This window comes from Artibeus jamaicensis, unplaced genomic scaffold, assembly GCF_021234435.1.
Source record: "Artibeus jamaicensis isolate MK-2021 breed Jamaican fruit bat unplaced genomic scaffold, CSHL_Jam_final contig_233, whole genome shotgun sequence".
NCBI lineage: Eukaryota > Metazoa > Chordata > Mammalia > Chiroptera > Phyllostomidae > Artibeus > Artibeus jamaicensis.
In genome coordinates this window covers 2707127-2724577 of record NW_026521486.1, presented here as the reverse complement: position 1 = coordinate 2724577, position 17451 = coordinate 2707127, and the positions used below count along the sequence as shown (strand labels likewise).

At 61.1% G+C, this 17451-nt stretch overlaps 1 protein-coding gene across 3 annotated transcripts in view; it reads right to left on the bottom strand.

Annotated features, from left to right (window-relative positions):
- Positions 1–1861: 1861 nt before the first annotated feature.
- PHF21B (PHD finger protein 21B) overlaps positions 1862–17451 on the bottom strand; it is a 58015-nt gene continuing 42425 nt past the window's right edge. For all 3 annotated transcript variants that reach the window (XM_037160109.2, XM_053662163.1, XM_037160110.2), the window contains exons 6-13: positions 12656–12707; positions 11778–11854; positions 10282–10336; positions 8867–8889; positions 7284–7442; positions 5468–5543; positions 5092–5195; positions 1862–3785 (exon numbers count right to left, since the gene is read on the bottom strand). In XM_037160109.2, coding sequence (XP_037016004.1) covers positions 3567–3785; positions 5092–5195; positions 5468–5543; positions 7284–7442; positions 8867–8889; positions 10282–10336; positions 11778–11854; positions 12656–12707 — 765 coding nt within the window. In that variant the 3' untranslated portion in view covers positions 1862–3566. The remainder of the gene's footprint in view (positions 3786–5091; positions 5196–5467; positions 5544–7283; positions 7443–8866; positions 8890–10281; positions 10337–11777; positions 11855–12655; positions 12708–17451) is intronic.

Here is a 17451-nt window from a genome sequence, read left to right as displayed (position 1 = left end):
CGGCATGGGGTCCTCCAGGGGGACCCAGCAGGTGGGGGGGGGTGAGGTGAGGGGCAGAAGGGCCGCGCTGGGTGGCCCCAGGGGCAGAAGCCCCAGGAAAGCACATCCCCCACAAGACCTAGGGACAGGGCTGTTATGGTCGGAGCGTGCTCCCCTGAAAGAGATGGAAGTGCTGACATTCTGTGTATGAATGTGACCTTACTGGAGAAAGAGGTAGGGTAAGTTTAAATGGGATCATCTGGGTGGTCCCTCATCCAACATGCCTGTGTCCTTCTGAAAGGGACATCGAGATGCACGGGCGCCAGGGAGAATGGCACCTGCCTATGGAGGCCCAGGTCCAGGGGAGGAGTCCAGGCCAGTGGTCGCCGAAGACCGCCAGCCAACTGCTCGGAGGGAAACCAGTGGGAGCCCCAGAAGAGACCGCCGTCCGCAGGCCACAGACCCCCAAGGTCACCAGGAGCTGGGCGGGAGGCTGAACAGTGTGTCCCACTGCCTTCAGAGGAACCAGCCCTGCTGGCCCCTTGACCTTGGACTCCCAGCCCCCAGAACTGGGAGAGAATAACGTCTCTGTGGTTTAAGCCATGAGGTCTGTGGTGATTTGTCACAGCTGTCCCCAAGCTAAGAGAGTGTCCCGGCAGCATAGCCCTCAGGGAGGGCAAGTCCCCTTCAGTGTGGTCTTGTGGGCAGAGGCCACAGGGAGGGGTCATTCCTGGGCCTCCATCCCTCCATGCCCGGGGGCCACCTGCCTGGAACAGGGGCCTGTGCCCTGGGCTGGGTGGGATGGAGCTGACGAAGGAGGAGATGATGGAGGGATGCTGTCCCCACCCAAGGGCTGTCCCAGAGCACGGGCATGGGTCACCTGGGTGCTGGTTGGGTGGGCAAAGCTGTGGGGGGCAGACATCCGCACACTGGGGCCCCTTTCTAATGGCAGAGTTGTCTCATGGAGGAGAAGGGGGCGTGGAGGGGGCGTCTTTGGAGGTAGTTCCCGCCTGGTCAGGAGTGGGGGTGGTGCCCCCTCTGAGGGAGTGCAGTGGGCTGTGTGGGGGCAAGTCGGGGGGTGGGCTGAAGGATGGACTGTGGTCCAGGCCCCCAGCTCCCCAGCCACCCGGATGCGAGTGGATTTCTCACTTGCCTGACCTCAGCGCTCTCACCCGTTCCAACACCCCAGCTTCACAGGGCTGGGTGGACCTGGCCACTAGTTTGGCAGGGGTGACCTTCAGGGGGTCCCTGAGCCAGGATGGAGGCAGCCCCAGGCCCAGAAGCTCCAGGGGAAGCAGCAGGAATCCGCTGCTGGAGAGGAGTGGGGAGCAGCTGTGCAGACACGGACGCCAGGAGGCTGGGTGGAGCTGGCCCAGGAATTCCAGAGGGTGGGCAGCAGGAGGGGGAGCGAGAGCCCTCTAACTAAACAGACGGTGTGTGGCAGACCCCAGCTGGGTGGGCTGTGTACCCTGCCCCCACCCCGTGTCCCTCTCAGACCCCCAGAGCTCCAGGGGACAGTCACTTTGTGTTGGATCCCACCCTCTGGCCACAGCTGGCTGCCCACAGGTGGCTCCTCGTCCTGCCTGGCCCAGCACTGATTGTGGGACACTGTGTGCCCCCCTGCCCGGGAAGCAGAAGTGGGTGCCGTTGACCCACTGAGAACCAGAAAGGAGCCGGGGCAGCGTGGACAGCAGGCTTGGGCTCCCCGTGGCTTGGTGCGTTGTTAGTAGCAACCATGGATCATGACTCTGCAGGAGCACCTGCCACCTCCTGGGGAGTGGGGTCAGCCTGTAGAGGGCGCCCGTGAGCGCCTCGCTCTCCTTCCTGCCCACCTGCTCCCAGAGGCCTCGCTGCAGAAGGCAAGCAAACAAAACCACAGGGCTCTGTAATCATCAACCGAGTTTAATGCGTCCCACAGAAGGGCTACACGGGCATATTCACGACGAACACTTCTCTATCCGCACTATCCACTGGACGGCCCTCCGTGGTCCAAAGAAGCTAAGACTCAAGACAGGCCAGCAGCTCCCCTCCTGGGGCCAGCCTTTCACATCCTCCCGTTCCCTGTTTAAAAACTCCGTCCAATCCGTCCAGGAAGAAAACAAACCCAAAGGAAGGAATCTGAAGACCTTTACATCACAAACCACGCGGCAATGCGTGATTGGCGTCTCGAGTAACCAATATATATAAGACATGTGTCCCACAGTTCACTTTGTTCGATAAAAGAATATAAAAATCTTGTTCAACCCAGTGTTACGTGTATTAAAATAGATCTGTATCGTACAGCACAGTGTCTCCCGGAGTCGTGGAAACGCAGGAGGCACCGCAGCCGCCTGGGGGGCTGGGCCGGCCCCCCTGCCCTGCACGGCTGCGCCCGTGCTCGCCCGCACACGTGCGGTCCCTGCAGCTCAGCACCGCGGGAAGGGCTGGGGGTGGGAGCCTCCAGGCTCCCGGGTGCTTATCTGTTGTGCTAAGTCCCTCGGGACTGGAGAAGCTGGTGGGAGTGACAAGCAGGCACAGCCCACCCCAGGGTGCAGGAGCACTCCAGGACAGTGAGCGCACCCTCTGCTCTCAAGGAGCCGGCAAGAAGGGGGGCTCCGTGGGGTCTCCCGAGGCCCAGCCCACCCCTCTTCCCCACCCACCCCGGGCAGTCTCAGGCTGGTGGGCCCAGGAGGGCGTCCCATGCGGGCCTTGCAGCAGGCATGCCTGCTTCACATTAAACATCTTACGATAAAAACACCATACAAAAACGGAAAGTTATTTTTGGCATAGTGTCTGTACTGGCAAGAAACGGAGAGGAATACTTGACCGGCTCTTCGGAAGGGGAGAGTAAAAGGCTTCAGTTGCAAGTTGAGCGATTCAACCCGAAATGGGGCGCCTGCCCCATGCCCCCTCCGCACAGCTGCGACTCGGTCCTGCCCGAAACTCCATGAGAAAAACACATTGACAGCAACGTGAGTCCGAAGCCTCAGCAAGAGGAAGGAGGCGCTCGGCCAGGCACCCAGGGACTGTGGGGACAGTGGCACTGGCAGGGAACACAGGCCGCAGAGAGTTTCAAGTCAACCAGCTGCGATTTTTGACGCTAATAATACTGACAGATGGGCCTGGGGTCTGGAAAGGCACCCGCTGCCCAGGCCCAGGTGTGGGCCCCCTGTGGGGGAGGGGCCGGAGTCCTACCTAGATTCCTACCCACTTCTGCCCGACTACCTGCACTACTCAGCTACGCCTGCCTTCCCGGCTCCCTCCCCACAGGACGCTGGACAGCTGCCGGCCCTGGGCACCGGTCACCCTGGCCCTCCACACGCTACACAAGGCCATAGGGACAGCTGGGCTGGAGCAGACGGTGCTCCCCACCCGGCTTCCGGGCGTCCTGCCTGAGCCTGAAGGGGTAGGACTCCACCCCCACCCAGCCTGGCTCCAGGACTAGAACCCCCACCCAGCTCTGCCTCCCTCTTTCCTCTATCTCTTTCTGTCTGGTTTTATTTTTGTCTGAAAATCAGAGTGTTTATGAATTAAGGCTGACAGGACCCTCAGGTCTCGTGAGCAGGGTCCCAGGGGCTTCCCACAGGTGTGAAGACGGGTCCCTCGGGTCAGTTGTGTCCCTGGGGGTGCTGGAGGGCGGACTGCATGGCGGCTGCTGAGGGCCTGGTCCAGGGCCCAGCCAGCAGTGGGCTGGGGCTGGTGGTCACCATGGAGACCTGGAGCATCTGTTCACCCTGCATCAGTCTCAGGAGGGCCCGCAGTCGGTCCAAGGACGACCGGGTGCCCCTCTGCCGGGCCAGCAGGCTCGTCTTCAGCTCCAGGCATTTCTGGGAGGGAGGGAGGGGGCCAGAGAGAAGGGTCTCAGAATTCAACTGTGCAGGTGCCCGGGGCGGCCATCCCTCAGCCCTGTCTCCCAGAGCCCCTCCCTCCCACGGCAGAGGCCAGAAAGAACCAGCCAGAGGGACTCACCAAACCCTGGCAGCAGTGGTGAAAAATGCAATTAAACAGCAGCCAAACCCATGGGAGAAGTTTGTTTTAAACTTGGGGGTTTGGGGCCAGCAGCCTGACTGGTGTGGCTCTGTGGAATGAGTGCAGGCCTGGGGACCAGAAGGTCGCCGATTTCATTCCCAGTCAGGGCACACGCCTGGGTTGCAGGCGAGGTCCCCAGTGGGAGGAGCACGAGGGACAACTACACATTGACGTTTCTTTCCCTCTCTCCTTCCTTTCCCCTCTCCCCTAAAGGTAAATACAAATCTTTAAAACAATGAATAATAAAATTTTGGCCAGAAATAGTGTGGCTCGTGCAGAAGCATGGGGACCTTCTGCTCACTGCCACTCGCTCCCTAACCGGCCACACTTCTCCTCCTGCCGCTGACTCAGCCACGGCAGCCGCAAGAAGCCTTTGCAGGCGGCCGGCCAGTGTTCCACTCTTCGTCCTGCAGGCTGCACTCCCGCCTTTTTCTAGCCTTTCTATACAGAGCTAAGGACAGACATATTGGGTTGAAGTTAACTTGTTGCTTGGGCCAATAGCGTAAAATACCTGAGATTGTCTGAAACTCTCAGGCAGGAACAAACAGAGAGCCTCGTCACGCTACATTTGAGAGTTTTGCCAGCCCTGGCTGGTATGGCTCAGTGGACTGAGCGTCAGCTTGTGAACCTGAATGTTCCAGTTCAATTACCAGTCAGGGCACGTGCTTGGGTTGTGGGCGAGGCCCCCACTAGGGGGCGCGAGAGAGACAGCTGCACATTGGTTTCTCTCCCTTCCTTCCCCTCTCTCAAAATAAATAAAATCTTTTTTTAAAGTTTCACAGGGTCTGGCACTGCTGGTACACTGTCACCACCGTGTCATCGGCAGCCCACAGAGGAGGAATCCTTATGGTTGAACTACAGAGAGGAGGCCGGTGCCGACACAGCCTGGCTGGGGTCACAGCTAAGAAGGAACAGGGCCACCAGCTCATATGCTCAATCACCCGACAGTGGCTCACTGAACGAGTCCCACAGCTGCACCCTCCGCCTGACTTGTGGAGGGTGCTGGCAAGTCTCCCTTCTCCTGGGGCCTCAGGAACCGGACAACTTTGCACCCACCCACACCTTGTGGTTCTAGGAGGCCCCCCTGCTCCGGCCCCCACGCACCTTCATGGCCGAGGCCAGGCGCCGGTCCCGCTCCTCCAGCTGCCGGCGCTCGCTCTGCAGCTCGGTGCCCCTCCGCAGCAGCTGCTGCTTCTCCTCTTCTTTGACTAGAAAGGGGGCCAGGCCCCAACAAGAAGCGCGGGTCAGCGGAGAGGTAGTCTGTGCCCTCCTGCCACACCCTCCTGCTGAGGCCAGTGGCCGGTGCCGGATGTACGGGGACTGGGATGCCACCCCCCATGGCCACTGCCCTGCAAGCGGGACCATCCCAGAGGCCTCTTCCAGAGTTTCTGGCCCAGGGCGGCCTCCGATGGGCCGGGAGGGAGCCCGGAGGCCTGGAGGCGGGGCTGGAGAGAAGGGCGGGCACCTTCCCGCTTCCTACCTGTCTTGTGGGTGACGTAGGACTGCACAATGGCCAGCATCCCCGTCCAGGGCACACCTTCGTCCTTCTTTAAGGCCTGGAGGACAGAGGAGAGATGAGCAAGCAGACAGGTGGGGACCTGCCACGCCGGCTGTGCGTGTGCACACGCGTGTGACCCTGGGAGAGGCTCTCAGAGCTCTCCGAGCCACAGGCTCCCCAGCTGTGACCAGGGTCGGGGCCCCCGGGAGGTTCCGGCTCAGAGGCTGCTAAGTGGGGGCAGGGCCCGCTTACCACCAGGGCCTCAAACAGTGGCTGCCACGAGCAGACTCTAATTCTTCTTGAACAATTGAATAAATAAATGTCTGTCTTGTCCCCACGCCCCGGGGACCTGAGAGCAGCCAGCGACAAATTGGGGGCCCAGGGAGGCCCCGCCATCACGCTGCGGTGGGAAGCCACCTCGCGCCCCCTGTGCACCCCTCAACGAGCTCCGACCCCCAGGCGGTGACAACACAGGGGCTGGCGGCCCCCACAGCCACACACAGCGCCCGTCTCAGAACCCGGATGACGGAACGCTCCAGTTGGCGGTTTCGGAGATAAAAGGAAACCCCCGTGACTTTACAGGAAGACGCCCTGTAGGAATTGGTGCGGCTGAAAGAGCGGGTGGCGCGCCCTCACCGCCCAGCCACAAACGAGCTCGCCGCTCGGACGCTTCTCCCGGTTTGTGTTCCACGTACAGCTTTTCTTAGCCGATGGCCAAACTATACAGCAGCTCTCGGGCCCGTTTGTTATTTTTATTTCTTTAAACTTAATTACATATAGTGAACATGTCCCAAAGAATTGCAAAATCTTCATAAAAGAGCATTATTTACTTATTATTTATTTTTAGAGAAAGGGAATGGGAAAGAGAAAGAGAGGGAGAGAAACATCAGTGTGGGGTTGCCTGTCACGTGCCCCCCACTGGGGACCTGGCCCGCCACCCAGGCATGTGCCCTGATGGGGAATCGAACTGGTGACCCTCTGGTTCACAGGCTGGCACTCAATCCACTGAGCTACACTTGCCAGGGCAAAACCACCGTTTTCAAAGATCGTCTGTCTTACTGAGTGCAAGCACCAGGATTTGTTTCATCACCTTGTACTGTTGGGGAGCTCACCTTCCCCTTTTATAAACGGGGGGGCTTCCTCGTGCACAGAGTTGCATGTGTATTTGGATTGTATCTTTACGCTACACTCTCACAAGCAAGATTCTGGGTTTCAAGGTGTGCCTTTTTTTTAAAATCCTACCAGAGGATTTGCTCATTGATTTTAGAGAGAGGGGAAGGGAGGGAGGGAGAAACATTGATGTGAGAGCCACACTGGTGGGCTGCCTCTTGGATGAGGACTGACTGGGGACCGAACCTGCAATCAAGGTACGTGCCCTGCCGGTGAATCGAACCTGTGACCTTCCCATTTAAGGGCCGGCACTCTGACCCAGTCTCTCCACAAGACACTGCCAAGTGCTAGAGTGGCCGGCTTGCTGCCTCCCCATGAGGAGGGCGTGTGGCGCTCTGGCTAACCCGAGAGCGTGTCGTTCCTGTCATCGCTGCCTTGGTGGCTGGTGCTGCTCGTCCACTCTGCCTGGGGGGGTCCTGGTGCTCAGAGGTGGGGTCCCTCGGGCGGCCCACACAGCCAGCGGTCTCCAGCCGGCACTGAGGGCCCTGACGGGGGTGCTTCTCCCACACAGGACGGTCCCCACAGCGGAGTCACTCGGGGTGCGAAAGCCTGTCCCTGCGGCCGGCCCCCTCTCACCCGACCCTGCCTCCACAGGGACTGCACCCCCAGGCCCCACTGGAGCCCGTACCTTCTGCTGGCACTTGGGGCACAGCCACACGCCCTTGGGTGGCGTCCTGAGGGGCGGGTCCAGGCAGCTGAGGTGGTAGGCCCCCGGGCAGGTGCCGCAGGGCTGCAGGTCGGCGCCACGCTTGCAGGCGGCGCAGTGCTCATCGTGGCCGGTCTCGTGCTGAGGGAGAAGGGCATCGGGAGGTGAGTGGCCTCCGTCCAGGCGGCGGCCACCCCACCTGCCTGTCACCCAGCCGCGTGCTCCAGCAGCTCTGGGCGGGAGGGGTGAGCCCCAACCTGACAGGAGGACTCCAGGGCACCCATAGGCACGTTCGCCAGTGTCGCCGAGTGTTAGCGACGGGCAGGGGGTCCTGCTGTGCTGCCTCTGTGGGCGCACCGCAGTCCAGCCTGGCGTCTCCATCACCCTGGGCGGGTGCCGCACTCCATCTCCACGCCTGGAACACGTGCTGACACCTGCCCCGTGGGCGTGGGGAGGCTCAACACACTAGGGCACACAGAGTACCACCGGAAAGGAACCCAGGGAGGGGTCGCCTTCCCCTTCCTCAGAGTGACCATCTAGAGTCATCCTCCTTGGGTTTGGCCTCCACTCACACACCTCCAGGGACGGGGAGCTCACTCCCTTCCAGGCCTTGGTGGGCAGCCCTGAGGGTGGGAGCCTCCTGTGGGGCGCACAGTCCGCATGGTCTCCCACCAACCGACAGAAACCCTGCCCCCTGCGTGTTACGCTGTTCCCCAGCCCCGTGTCTGTGTACCCCTCAGATCTGGGAGGGACCGAGGGCCCTCTTCCAGGATGACCCGAGCCACAGTGACAGGAGATTCCAAGGCTGTCTCTGAAGGAGGCCTCAGAGACCCTGTCCTCCTCACCTCTAGCTGCTGTTCAAGGGCACAGCGAAGGTGACCCGCTTGCCCAAGGTGATGCAGGGAGCTGGGGGTGGGGCCAGGGCGGCCTTGGGGTCTCCCGCCGGGGCCGGGCACGGAAGGGCCGTGGACCGGCGCTGCCGGGCCTCCCTCTGCCGGGTTTACGCCCCCACCTACTGTTTCCCAGCCGCGTGACCTTTACGGGCTGGACACTCTTAGAGTTAGATCTGACCTTGGTGAAGAGAAACATGGGATAAATTCTGAGTGGGGTCCTCAGTGAGGTCACCACCCGTCTGGGAAGCGGGGACGTGCACAGGCATGAGGGCCTGGGGCTCACAGGGTCACAGGAAGGTGGGTGTGTGGGGCAAGACCCTGCGGACCACCGAGCCTCACCCCTTCAGGGGTGGGCGGAGAGGAGCGGCTCTGCCCAGGACCACACAGTGAGGCCGGGCAGGGCCTGGAAGAGCCCGGCCGGCACCTGGGACCTCATGGCTCCCGGGGTCCCTGTGTCCTCAGCACCAGGCAGGGAGGCTGCAGTCTGCCCCCAGGGAAGGCCGGGCCGGCTGGGCAGAGGCCTGGGTGCAAAGCTCGGCACCATGGAGTCCCAAGGCCCTCCGCTCCCCTCCAGGATGGCAGGACACTGGGGCCCCTCTCCCTTGCCAGGAGTGGTCCTACCTGGACTGTGGAAAGCATGACCCACCCCAGGTGTGAAGAGGAGATACATACCTTCCAGCAGGGGTCCTCATTGGCTAGCACAGGGAAGAAGGGCGTAATACATGTTAGTGGGTGTTTGGGGAGAACCAATCAGGACTGGAGTCCACGGGGTCCAGTGTGACCCGGTTCTCACCAGGGCATGATGGGAGTATCACAGGCCCCGGTGACAGCAAGTTCTCACCCACGGTGTGGTGGCAGTGCAGGTCTCTGGCCTGGTCACGGCCGGGACCCACCATGGCCCAGGCCCATTGGGGCCAGAGTTCCCTCGGGACATGGCAGCAGTAAGCCAGGGCAGCGAACTGTTGCTCCAGGGAAAATAAGGGACGTATTTCCAACTCTCTCTTTGGCCGTAATCCCCTCTCACCCTAGTAAGCGGTGCCGGACCACACCTTTCAGCGATCAGACCGGTCTGTGACGGCACCGTGGAGTGGGAAGAACAGCCCTGTGTGCACGGCCCTCTCGGCTCCGTCTGCCCGCCCCCGTGCCACCTTCCCGCTGGGACACGCCAGTGCTGGCCGGGCTCACTCCAGCCGCCAGTAAACCGCGGCCCGAGGAGGCGGCGTGGCGGGCTAGCACCGGCAGAGCCCGGAGAAGAGGATGGCGGTCGTTTCCTGCCCTGAAGACCGCCCACATTTCCCTCGCTGCGAATAACAGGCCCCCTCCTGCTAATTGGAGGACGTTGTACTACATGCAGATGCTGTGTTATCCTGGGCGTTGGTGCCTCGGCCCGGCGGCCCTGCAGAGGGCAGGGCTGGCAGAGAGGAGCGGGGCCCCTGCATCCCGGGTGAGGGCCTTGACCCGGGTCCTAGCACGCCAGTGCGGGGTGCCCGGCGTGCACCCTGTTACCCAGAAGGACCCTGAGGCCCCGGGGGAAGGTCTGGCCCAGGCAGCACAGCTCTGACTGTGCAGGGAGTCGGAGGCTGGGCCGAGGGCCCCGGATCCCCTCACAGCCCAGGGTGGGCCCGGGGGATGCGCCAAGAGCCACCAGCCCAGCCAGCTGTGCAGGGGGGGCGCGGGGGGGGGCAGGGGAGGAGGTGCTCTCCAGGGCTCCTCCTGGCACACTGCCCTCACCCTGACCCAGCTCAGCCCTGGGTGGGCGGACCCCGCCACAGTGGCGTTTGGCACCACGGGACCGGGCTCCGCTCGGGGCCACAGCCGTGGTGGAATGGGGGTGGGGGGCAGCCTGAGCCCTGGGCGTGTGCATGACCCTCGTCCCCGCTCCTGTTCAGAGCTTCGGTGTCTGCCCCTGCCACGAGTGGGCGCCCTACCCCCCGCCTCCTCCCTGAAGCAGAGGGAGGCTGAGGAGGCCAGGTATGGAAGGCCCGTAGCTGTGCAGCGCTGCCCACCAGGAAGTGACCAGGCCGCTGCCATGGACAGGTGGGCCCCCGAAGCCCCCGCCCCGGAGCGGCCCCCGCGGGGCGGCTTACCTCGCGCTGCGGGAAACAGGGGGCTGTTGAGATAGTTGGACGCCAGCCGCTTCCTCTGCAGGACAAAGAATGAGACCAAACCACCCGTCACGCGGACCCTCCTCAGGCCACAGCCCCTGCCCAGCACAGGCTCCGCCCCCCCAAACTCTGGGCTCTGGCTGGACACCCACGGCCAGAGGCAGAAACAGGGCCAGACAGAGGGGACGCAGGGCAGGAGGAGGCGGGGGCCGGGGTGGGTCACGAAGGCCCCGCCCCTCAGCCGGGGGAGTCCTGTGGGAACACTGGGCTGGGGGGGCCGCTCAGGAGGGACAGGCTAAGACCCCCACGCTGGGGCAAATCAGTAACAGGGCTGACACCTGCCCTCCCCCCATCTGGCTCCTGTATCTTCTTTCCCAGCTGGCTCTGGAGTCGGGTGGGGAAACGAGGGGTGCTACTAACTGGCTCCATGAACCCCACTTCTGCCACGTGGCCCAGGGAGCTCGGTGCCAGGCAGGGTATGGTCCTCGAGCCCAAGCATCACGGGCAGACAGAAGTTCCTGGCACACTCCAGAAAGGCAGCCCCACCCGCAGGCCACACTGGTGGCTTTGGCTGGGGCGGTTCAGAGAGACTGTCCTAGAGCTCTGTGTTCGGCTTGAAACCTGTGTCTCTGGGTACAACTGGGCTGCGGTCAAGGCCGTGGGGGCCCCATGGAAGGGCTGCTCCTGAGGTTACTACGAGGCCAAGGTTCAAGGGCACAGGGCTGTGTTGGCTCCTGATTTGCTCACCAGGTCACCTCCGGCCCCAGCTGGACTCCAGAGACCAGAGCAGAGGCAGAATCATCAGCGACCACGGCAAAGGGGGCGGGGACCTTATCCAACAGAGAACTTGCCATCACCCCCAGATACAGAGCGAGGAACAACTCGGTGACATTCTTACAAAGGGGACACAGGCCAGGGCTGCATGCCCTCCCAGCGCAGCTCCCATTCACAGGCTGCGGATTAGGGGACAGCCGGCCCCGGCTGGCCGGTGCCCGGGGAGGTGAGCGTGGCCGCTCCCGGACGCTCCGCAGGGCCCTGCAGAGCCTTGCTGGCGACTGGCAGTGACGGCCAAGTCTGGAATGCACAGTCGCTGGCCTCTGAGAACATCATCCTGCTTCAGATGGCTGTCCTCCGCTTTGGGCTTTAAGGCCCTAAAAATTTGTTTCTAGTCTAGGGGACAATTCCTGGGTGCCACTCGGCACTGCCTGTGACAGGGAGACAGGCCTGGTAATTGGGGGAAGGATCAGGACGCCCATGTACCCTGCAGCTTGGCCACGCCCAGCGCAGCCCACAACAGGGCGACGGTTGGCATTCTGACCGCCTGCCTCGGTCTGTCAGCTGATTTTGACGTCAGGGGTGACGGAGGGCATGACTTATGGTCACCGCTCAGCTCCCATGAGGAAGGGCGGCTAAGGATGGCCAGCCGTGCCCCCCCCACCCCCGCCAGCCTCCCCACCCCTGTGCAGCCACAGGCTCACCTCCGTCTCCAGGAGGCCGCTGTAGGCGGGGTTGGCTGTGCTTCTCCTCTTGCGCTCCTGGCGTTTGCTCTGGATCTCTGCAAGGCACACGCAGCAGCCGCTGGCTCGCTCCTGCCCTGGGAGGCCTGCAAGCCTCCTTCTCAAGCCCAGCCACCACCGTCCCCTCCTGCCCCACAGGCTCTGTCTGCACAGCATCCACGCCCACCGCGGCCCGGAGCAGGTGAGGTCAACAGGCCCGAGGCCTCCGAGGCGGGACAGGTGTGCTGGGCTCAGGTTGGAGGGCGGGTCGGCCGGCGGGTGACTGCTTGGAATCCAAGTGCCCACTCTCAGCTCCCTGTCCCCCTGGGCCTAGCCTCTCGTGGGTCCCTCAGGATGACAAGTGCCCAGCCTCAGAGTGAGGCCCAGGGCTGCTGGGGTACTGGGGTCCCCGAAACCCCAGACAGGAATTCACCAAGAGGACTGGTGTGGCGTGTGCCTCCACAGTGACAGTGACCGAGTATCTCCCCCCAACCCCGTCTCACTCTCCCCCTTCAGCTCCAACTGCCAGGGGAGCTTCTGTGTGTGGCCAGGCTGACATCAAATCCCAACCCTGCCTCGGCCCTCACCGTCCTTTTGCCCCCTCTCGATGTCACCCGTGCGTGCCCTGTGGCACCTTGGGCCTTCTGTGGAGGGGAGGCAGGGCTCCAGCGACCACAGGGTCCCTCCTCCGAGACAAGGAAGCGCCACACGGGGTTTTGTGCAGACTGCCAGAGGGCGGAGGGTCTGCCTCGGGGACGACCGCCGGCTGGTGACCAGGCGGGCCTCCCAGGAGCCCACCGCTCCCATCCAAGGCCCGCAGACCGCCCGCCCCAGCCTGGCCCACGCTGTGGGGACCTTACCTTCCAAGTGCTCCGTGGTGACCAGGCCCAGCGCTACCATGAAGGCGATTTTCTGCGGGAAGGATGTGGAGGAGCGTGAGCTCGGGGCACACTCGCTGCAAGCGTGCCCCAAGCACCTGCTTCCCCGGCTGCCTTACCCACTCAGGGTTCCCTTGGTTTTAGTCTCGGGGCCTTTCCTGGCCCCAGGGCCCCACCCAAGGTCCCACACTGCGAGTCCTCACGCCGCCTCAGCATCCCTGGGGGCTGAGTTTCTCAGAATTTCCTGGTGTGTTCGACCTTGGCAGTGGAGGGGAGGGTTGGGTGGGGATCCTGGAAGGCGCCCCTCTCACGGGGTTTGTCTGGTGTTTTTCTCAGGGTCACGGTGGGGTCGTGCGTTTGGGGAGGACACGGCTGGCAAGCGCCCTCTCATCGCATCCTGTTGGGCACATGCTGTCCAGGTGACCACCCACCGTGACCCTGACCTTGAGTTTCCCTCCATGGCGTCTCGGAGAGGAAGTCACTGTGCACAGCCCACACTGACAGAGTTGGGGCCACGGGCACTTTCCGTGTGTGTGTGTGTTAGGATTTATTGCTATTTTCCCGCGTGGTGTTTGGATTTTTGAACCTGGGCCAGAGGCTCTGAGGTCATAGAGCGAGTCCACTGTGTTTCTCTTCACTCCCTCCAGCTCACGTTCCACATTCAGATCTCTGACCCACTGGGATTCACCCGGGAATCACAGACTGACCGAGCCAGCTTTCTGGGGTGACGCTGAAATCCTTCGTTCACTTCGGGCACCGCGACAACTTCACGCGCCTCGAGTCTTCAGGGTTCTTCTGCCCTTCAGGGACTTTATACTTTCAAGCAGGCGCTGAAGTTTGTACTGCGGTTCCTCCGAGGCGCCTTCTTGCCGCTCTCCTCCCAGGTGTCGTCCACGCGGCTCCTCCCAGGGGCCAGGCCACGTGGCGTCTACACGTCAGTGCCCCGCCCGCTGCCCCGCCCACTGCCCCACCCGCTGCCACGCCTCCGCCTCCTACGAGCCGTGGGAGGTTCCCATCGATCCTCTGGGGTTTCCTACACTTTCACACTGCGACTGTCGACCCTCCTTCCGAATTTCTACTTCTGCGCTGTTAAAAAGGCTCCTCCTCACGTTGTCGGCTGTGAGTGATGTTCTTTGGTTCCTGCAAAGCCCCAACTACAACACCGGAGCCCATCTTCTGACAGCTCAGTCCGCCCCCCCCCCACTTTGCTCAGCTGGGCATTTGATGAGTCATTGGAGCAGGTGACATTTACACTGTCCCAGCGTCCTCATCCCGCCTCAGGCTTACTCTGCAGTGAATCACGGGGGTGCCTGCCTTCGTCCGGGTGCCAGCGTGGCCCCAGTGGGCTCGTGGGCGACTGGGCTGGGCCTGCGGTGACTTCCCATCCACGGCTCCGGGGAGTCCATCTCCCGAGCTCCTGGCAGATTTAAAACTTTCCTGTGGCCTTTCACCTGGAAGGCCAGCTTGGCTGGATCGAAGTCCCTGGCTCCTTCTGTCCTCAGGATCTTGCCATGGTGGCCTGGCTGCGTTCTCAAGTTCAATGCTGCCCTGTGGACAGGGCAGAAGGCGGTCTGATCCTCCTCCCTCCAAAGTCACTGGATCATTTCTGCCTGGAGGGCCCTGTGCTTCTGTTACAAGTCAGTGACTTTCTGGGTTGTGTCTCCCGGTTGACTGGTCATTTCCGCTGGTGCTCAGTATGTTCCTTCAGTACGTAAATTCAAGTCCTCTCGACTTCAGTAAACTTTTCTTGAATTATACTTAAAAAACACCAAAGCATCACCACACCAAGGAGAGTGGGCCATACAATTAAACCCTGTAAGATACGTGCTCAGCTGAATGCAAGACAAATGCAATGACAAAGCGGCCACAGAGCAGCCACAGTGGGAAGTCTGGGGTCCAGCAGCTTCTGCCGATGACACTGATCGGGCTGCAGCGAGGTGCCTCCTGGCTTCAGTGTCACTGCTGGGCCCTGTGGCTGGGCCGATGGCAGCAGGGCCCCCAGGAACCCCCAGGACTGGAGACTGGGATGGGCGGGCACCGGGACCAAGAGGCCCGCGCTCCTGCCTCCTGGTTCCCCGCTCAGGAGCTCACGCTCACCTGAGGACAGGTCACAAGTAGGTCCCAGCAGCCGCTGCCGCCCTGTCACAGGCTACCGCACACTGGGGGATCCTGGGAGTTTGTATTCCTTGTGCTCCGTCATCCTGGCATCCTCGCCGGCCTCAGCTTACCTGCCTGTTGTACCTTCTTCGCTCGCCTTTTGGGTCACTTTCTAATATCTGAAAACACAGTCTTTTTTGTTCCGTGGACTTTGCTCACTTCTGCCTCCTTGTTTTTCTCAGTGTGTATGGTACGCTCTGCTCATCCAGTTACACACTTACTTCTGTGTTAGTTCTAAGTGACCAGCTCAAGTTTCGTGGTCTCCTGTACTCTGGCCACTAGTGCGGCCGCCTCTCCCATAAGCCCTTGCGCTTCGCTTGTCGTCTTCTCAGTGGTGGTTCACTCGTATTTTCAGCGGGTCACCCTCCACTTCTACTTCCTTTCCTGTCTTCTTAAAGAAATAGTCCCACATTCGCCTCCTTTTCCTCTGCTGATTTGGAAATTATAGCTGGCATTTTATTATTTTTAGTGATTAGCCTAGATGTTTAAGAGCATGTTTTTCTTAAGACTTTATTTACTTACTTTTAGAGAGACAGGAAGGAAGGGAGAGAGAGAGAGGGAGAGGAACATCCATGTCGGAGAAATGCACTGATCGGTTGCCTCTCACATGCCCCCTACTGGGGACCTTGCCAGCAACCCAGGCATGTTCCCTGGCTGGGAATCGAACCCACGACCTTCCAGTTCCAGGGTGGGTGCTCAACCCACTGAAACACACCCTCCAGGGCGCATGTTTTAACCACATGCTTTCCTAACAAAGTCTCGGGTTACTGAATATTCCTACCTTTCCCCAACACAACACTAACCTTAGCGGGCTCTAGCTTCCTCCAAACACCACCAACTGACTCGTTACTGTCGCCCAGAACTTTCCTTCTACCTGCTCTGAAAAATAAGGCTGGGGACTGCACAGGCTAGGCGTACGAACAGCCGCCCCCACGAACGACGGCCGAGCCGGCGATGGCTGTGCCGGCTGCGGCTTCTCAGGCCCGCTTCCTGGCGCCCTGTCAAAACCCAGTTCTCTTAATGGACAGTTTGCAGGCGACAGAAATCTCAGTCTTCCTACGTCTAAAATGTCTCTACTTCACCCTGGCTTCACCCTGGAAACATGACTTCACCGGCCGGGAACCACGAGTGGGTGGTTACCCCCTCTCGGCAGTTTGTAGGCGCTGCTCTGCTATCTCTGGCCGCTGCTGGGAGCCCACGGCACGCCTGTCGCCCCCTGGGGGTGACCGGCGGCTCTGCCCTGGCAGTTTTCATGGCCCCTCCTTTTTCTCTCTGGACACGGACGTCTAGCCTTCCAGACGTATCCTCAGTCATGGGCCCCATAGATGGGAGGACTTTCCAGGTAAAGACTCCCACCGATGCTCCTTAACCCTAGAACACTTTTTAGCTCCGTTCTTCCATCTCTGTTCCTTCACCTGCCCTCCATCTGTTCCCCGTGAGGTGAGGGCTGAGGCTCCTCCACCCTCCTGTTTCTTACCTGCTTTTATATGCAAACTACTTTTGAACTTGGCCTCTCTGTGCAGGACCCTTGGTGCCAATTCCAAAGCACTCACTACCTTGTTCACCTGTGTAGTGAGGTTTTTTTCATTTCCACTTACCACCGTGTTTTTCACTGGCAGATTTTCAAATAATTTTTATATTCCTGTTCTTGTTTTATATTCATGATCTTTGGCTTCATTATTCCTCGTGGATATTATTCCCTTTTCTAAACTTTGAGGATCCTGAACATCCTTATTTAAAAAGTCGCTGTGAGAGTACTCCATGAAATTAGCTTCACCTGGAATAAATCCCGGTTTCAAGCGCCGATTCTTACTGACCATCATTTCTAGCATTAGATCTCTTCGTGTGTTTCAGGGTTCTGTCTACAGACTCATTCTGGGCACCACGTTTCTTCCTGCTTATTTTTTTCACATTTCCTCCTCCTGCTTAACCTTCCCTTACAACAAGTTTGCAGTTGCCTCACCCCCCCCCCCCCCCCCCCCCCGGTGCAGCTGTGGCCCCAGGCGCAGACTGGCTCCCAAAGCCCAGACAGCTTTGGGGACCCACTGTCCACGTGCGCTGCCCCTCCCGGTCCCCCCGCCCGACTGCACGCCTGAGGCCCGCATCGGTCCTGCGCCCTGCTGCTGTTCTGGACACGCCTTTGTCCTGCCTGCGTTCCCCCTGCTGCTACTGGGGGTCTGCAGCAGACGGGCCCCCCGAGAGTCACCCAATGGGGTGTGCTTTGGGGGATTCCAAGAAGGGGGTGAGTTGGTTATTTCTGAATTTTGGAAAGCTCCTTAGCTGCAGAGTGAACAGACAGGGAGGGCCCCATCTAGGGACAGGGAGACCAGCAACCAGGGACAGACGAGGCAGGAATGGGGTGCTGGCAACAGGGATGCGCAGAGGGAGGGAGCGACTGTGTGCACAGGTCTAGCCCGGAGAGGCGGCGGGCCGGGGGCCGCAGACAGGCCTGTACAGGGCTGGAGCCCCCACTCCGGCCGCCCTCTGCAGGACGCACGGTAGTCTGAGGGAGGCCAGCCCGGCCAGGTGCCACCGAGGCCAGGATAATGGGAGGCATGGAGAAGGCCACAGCTGCCCCGAAGAAGCCCGGGCCCTGGGACAGGAAGGAGCAGACAGAGGCC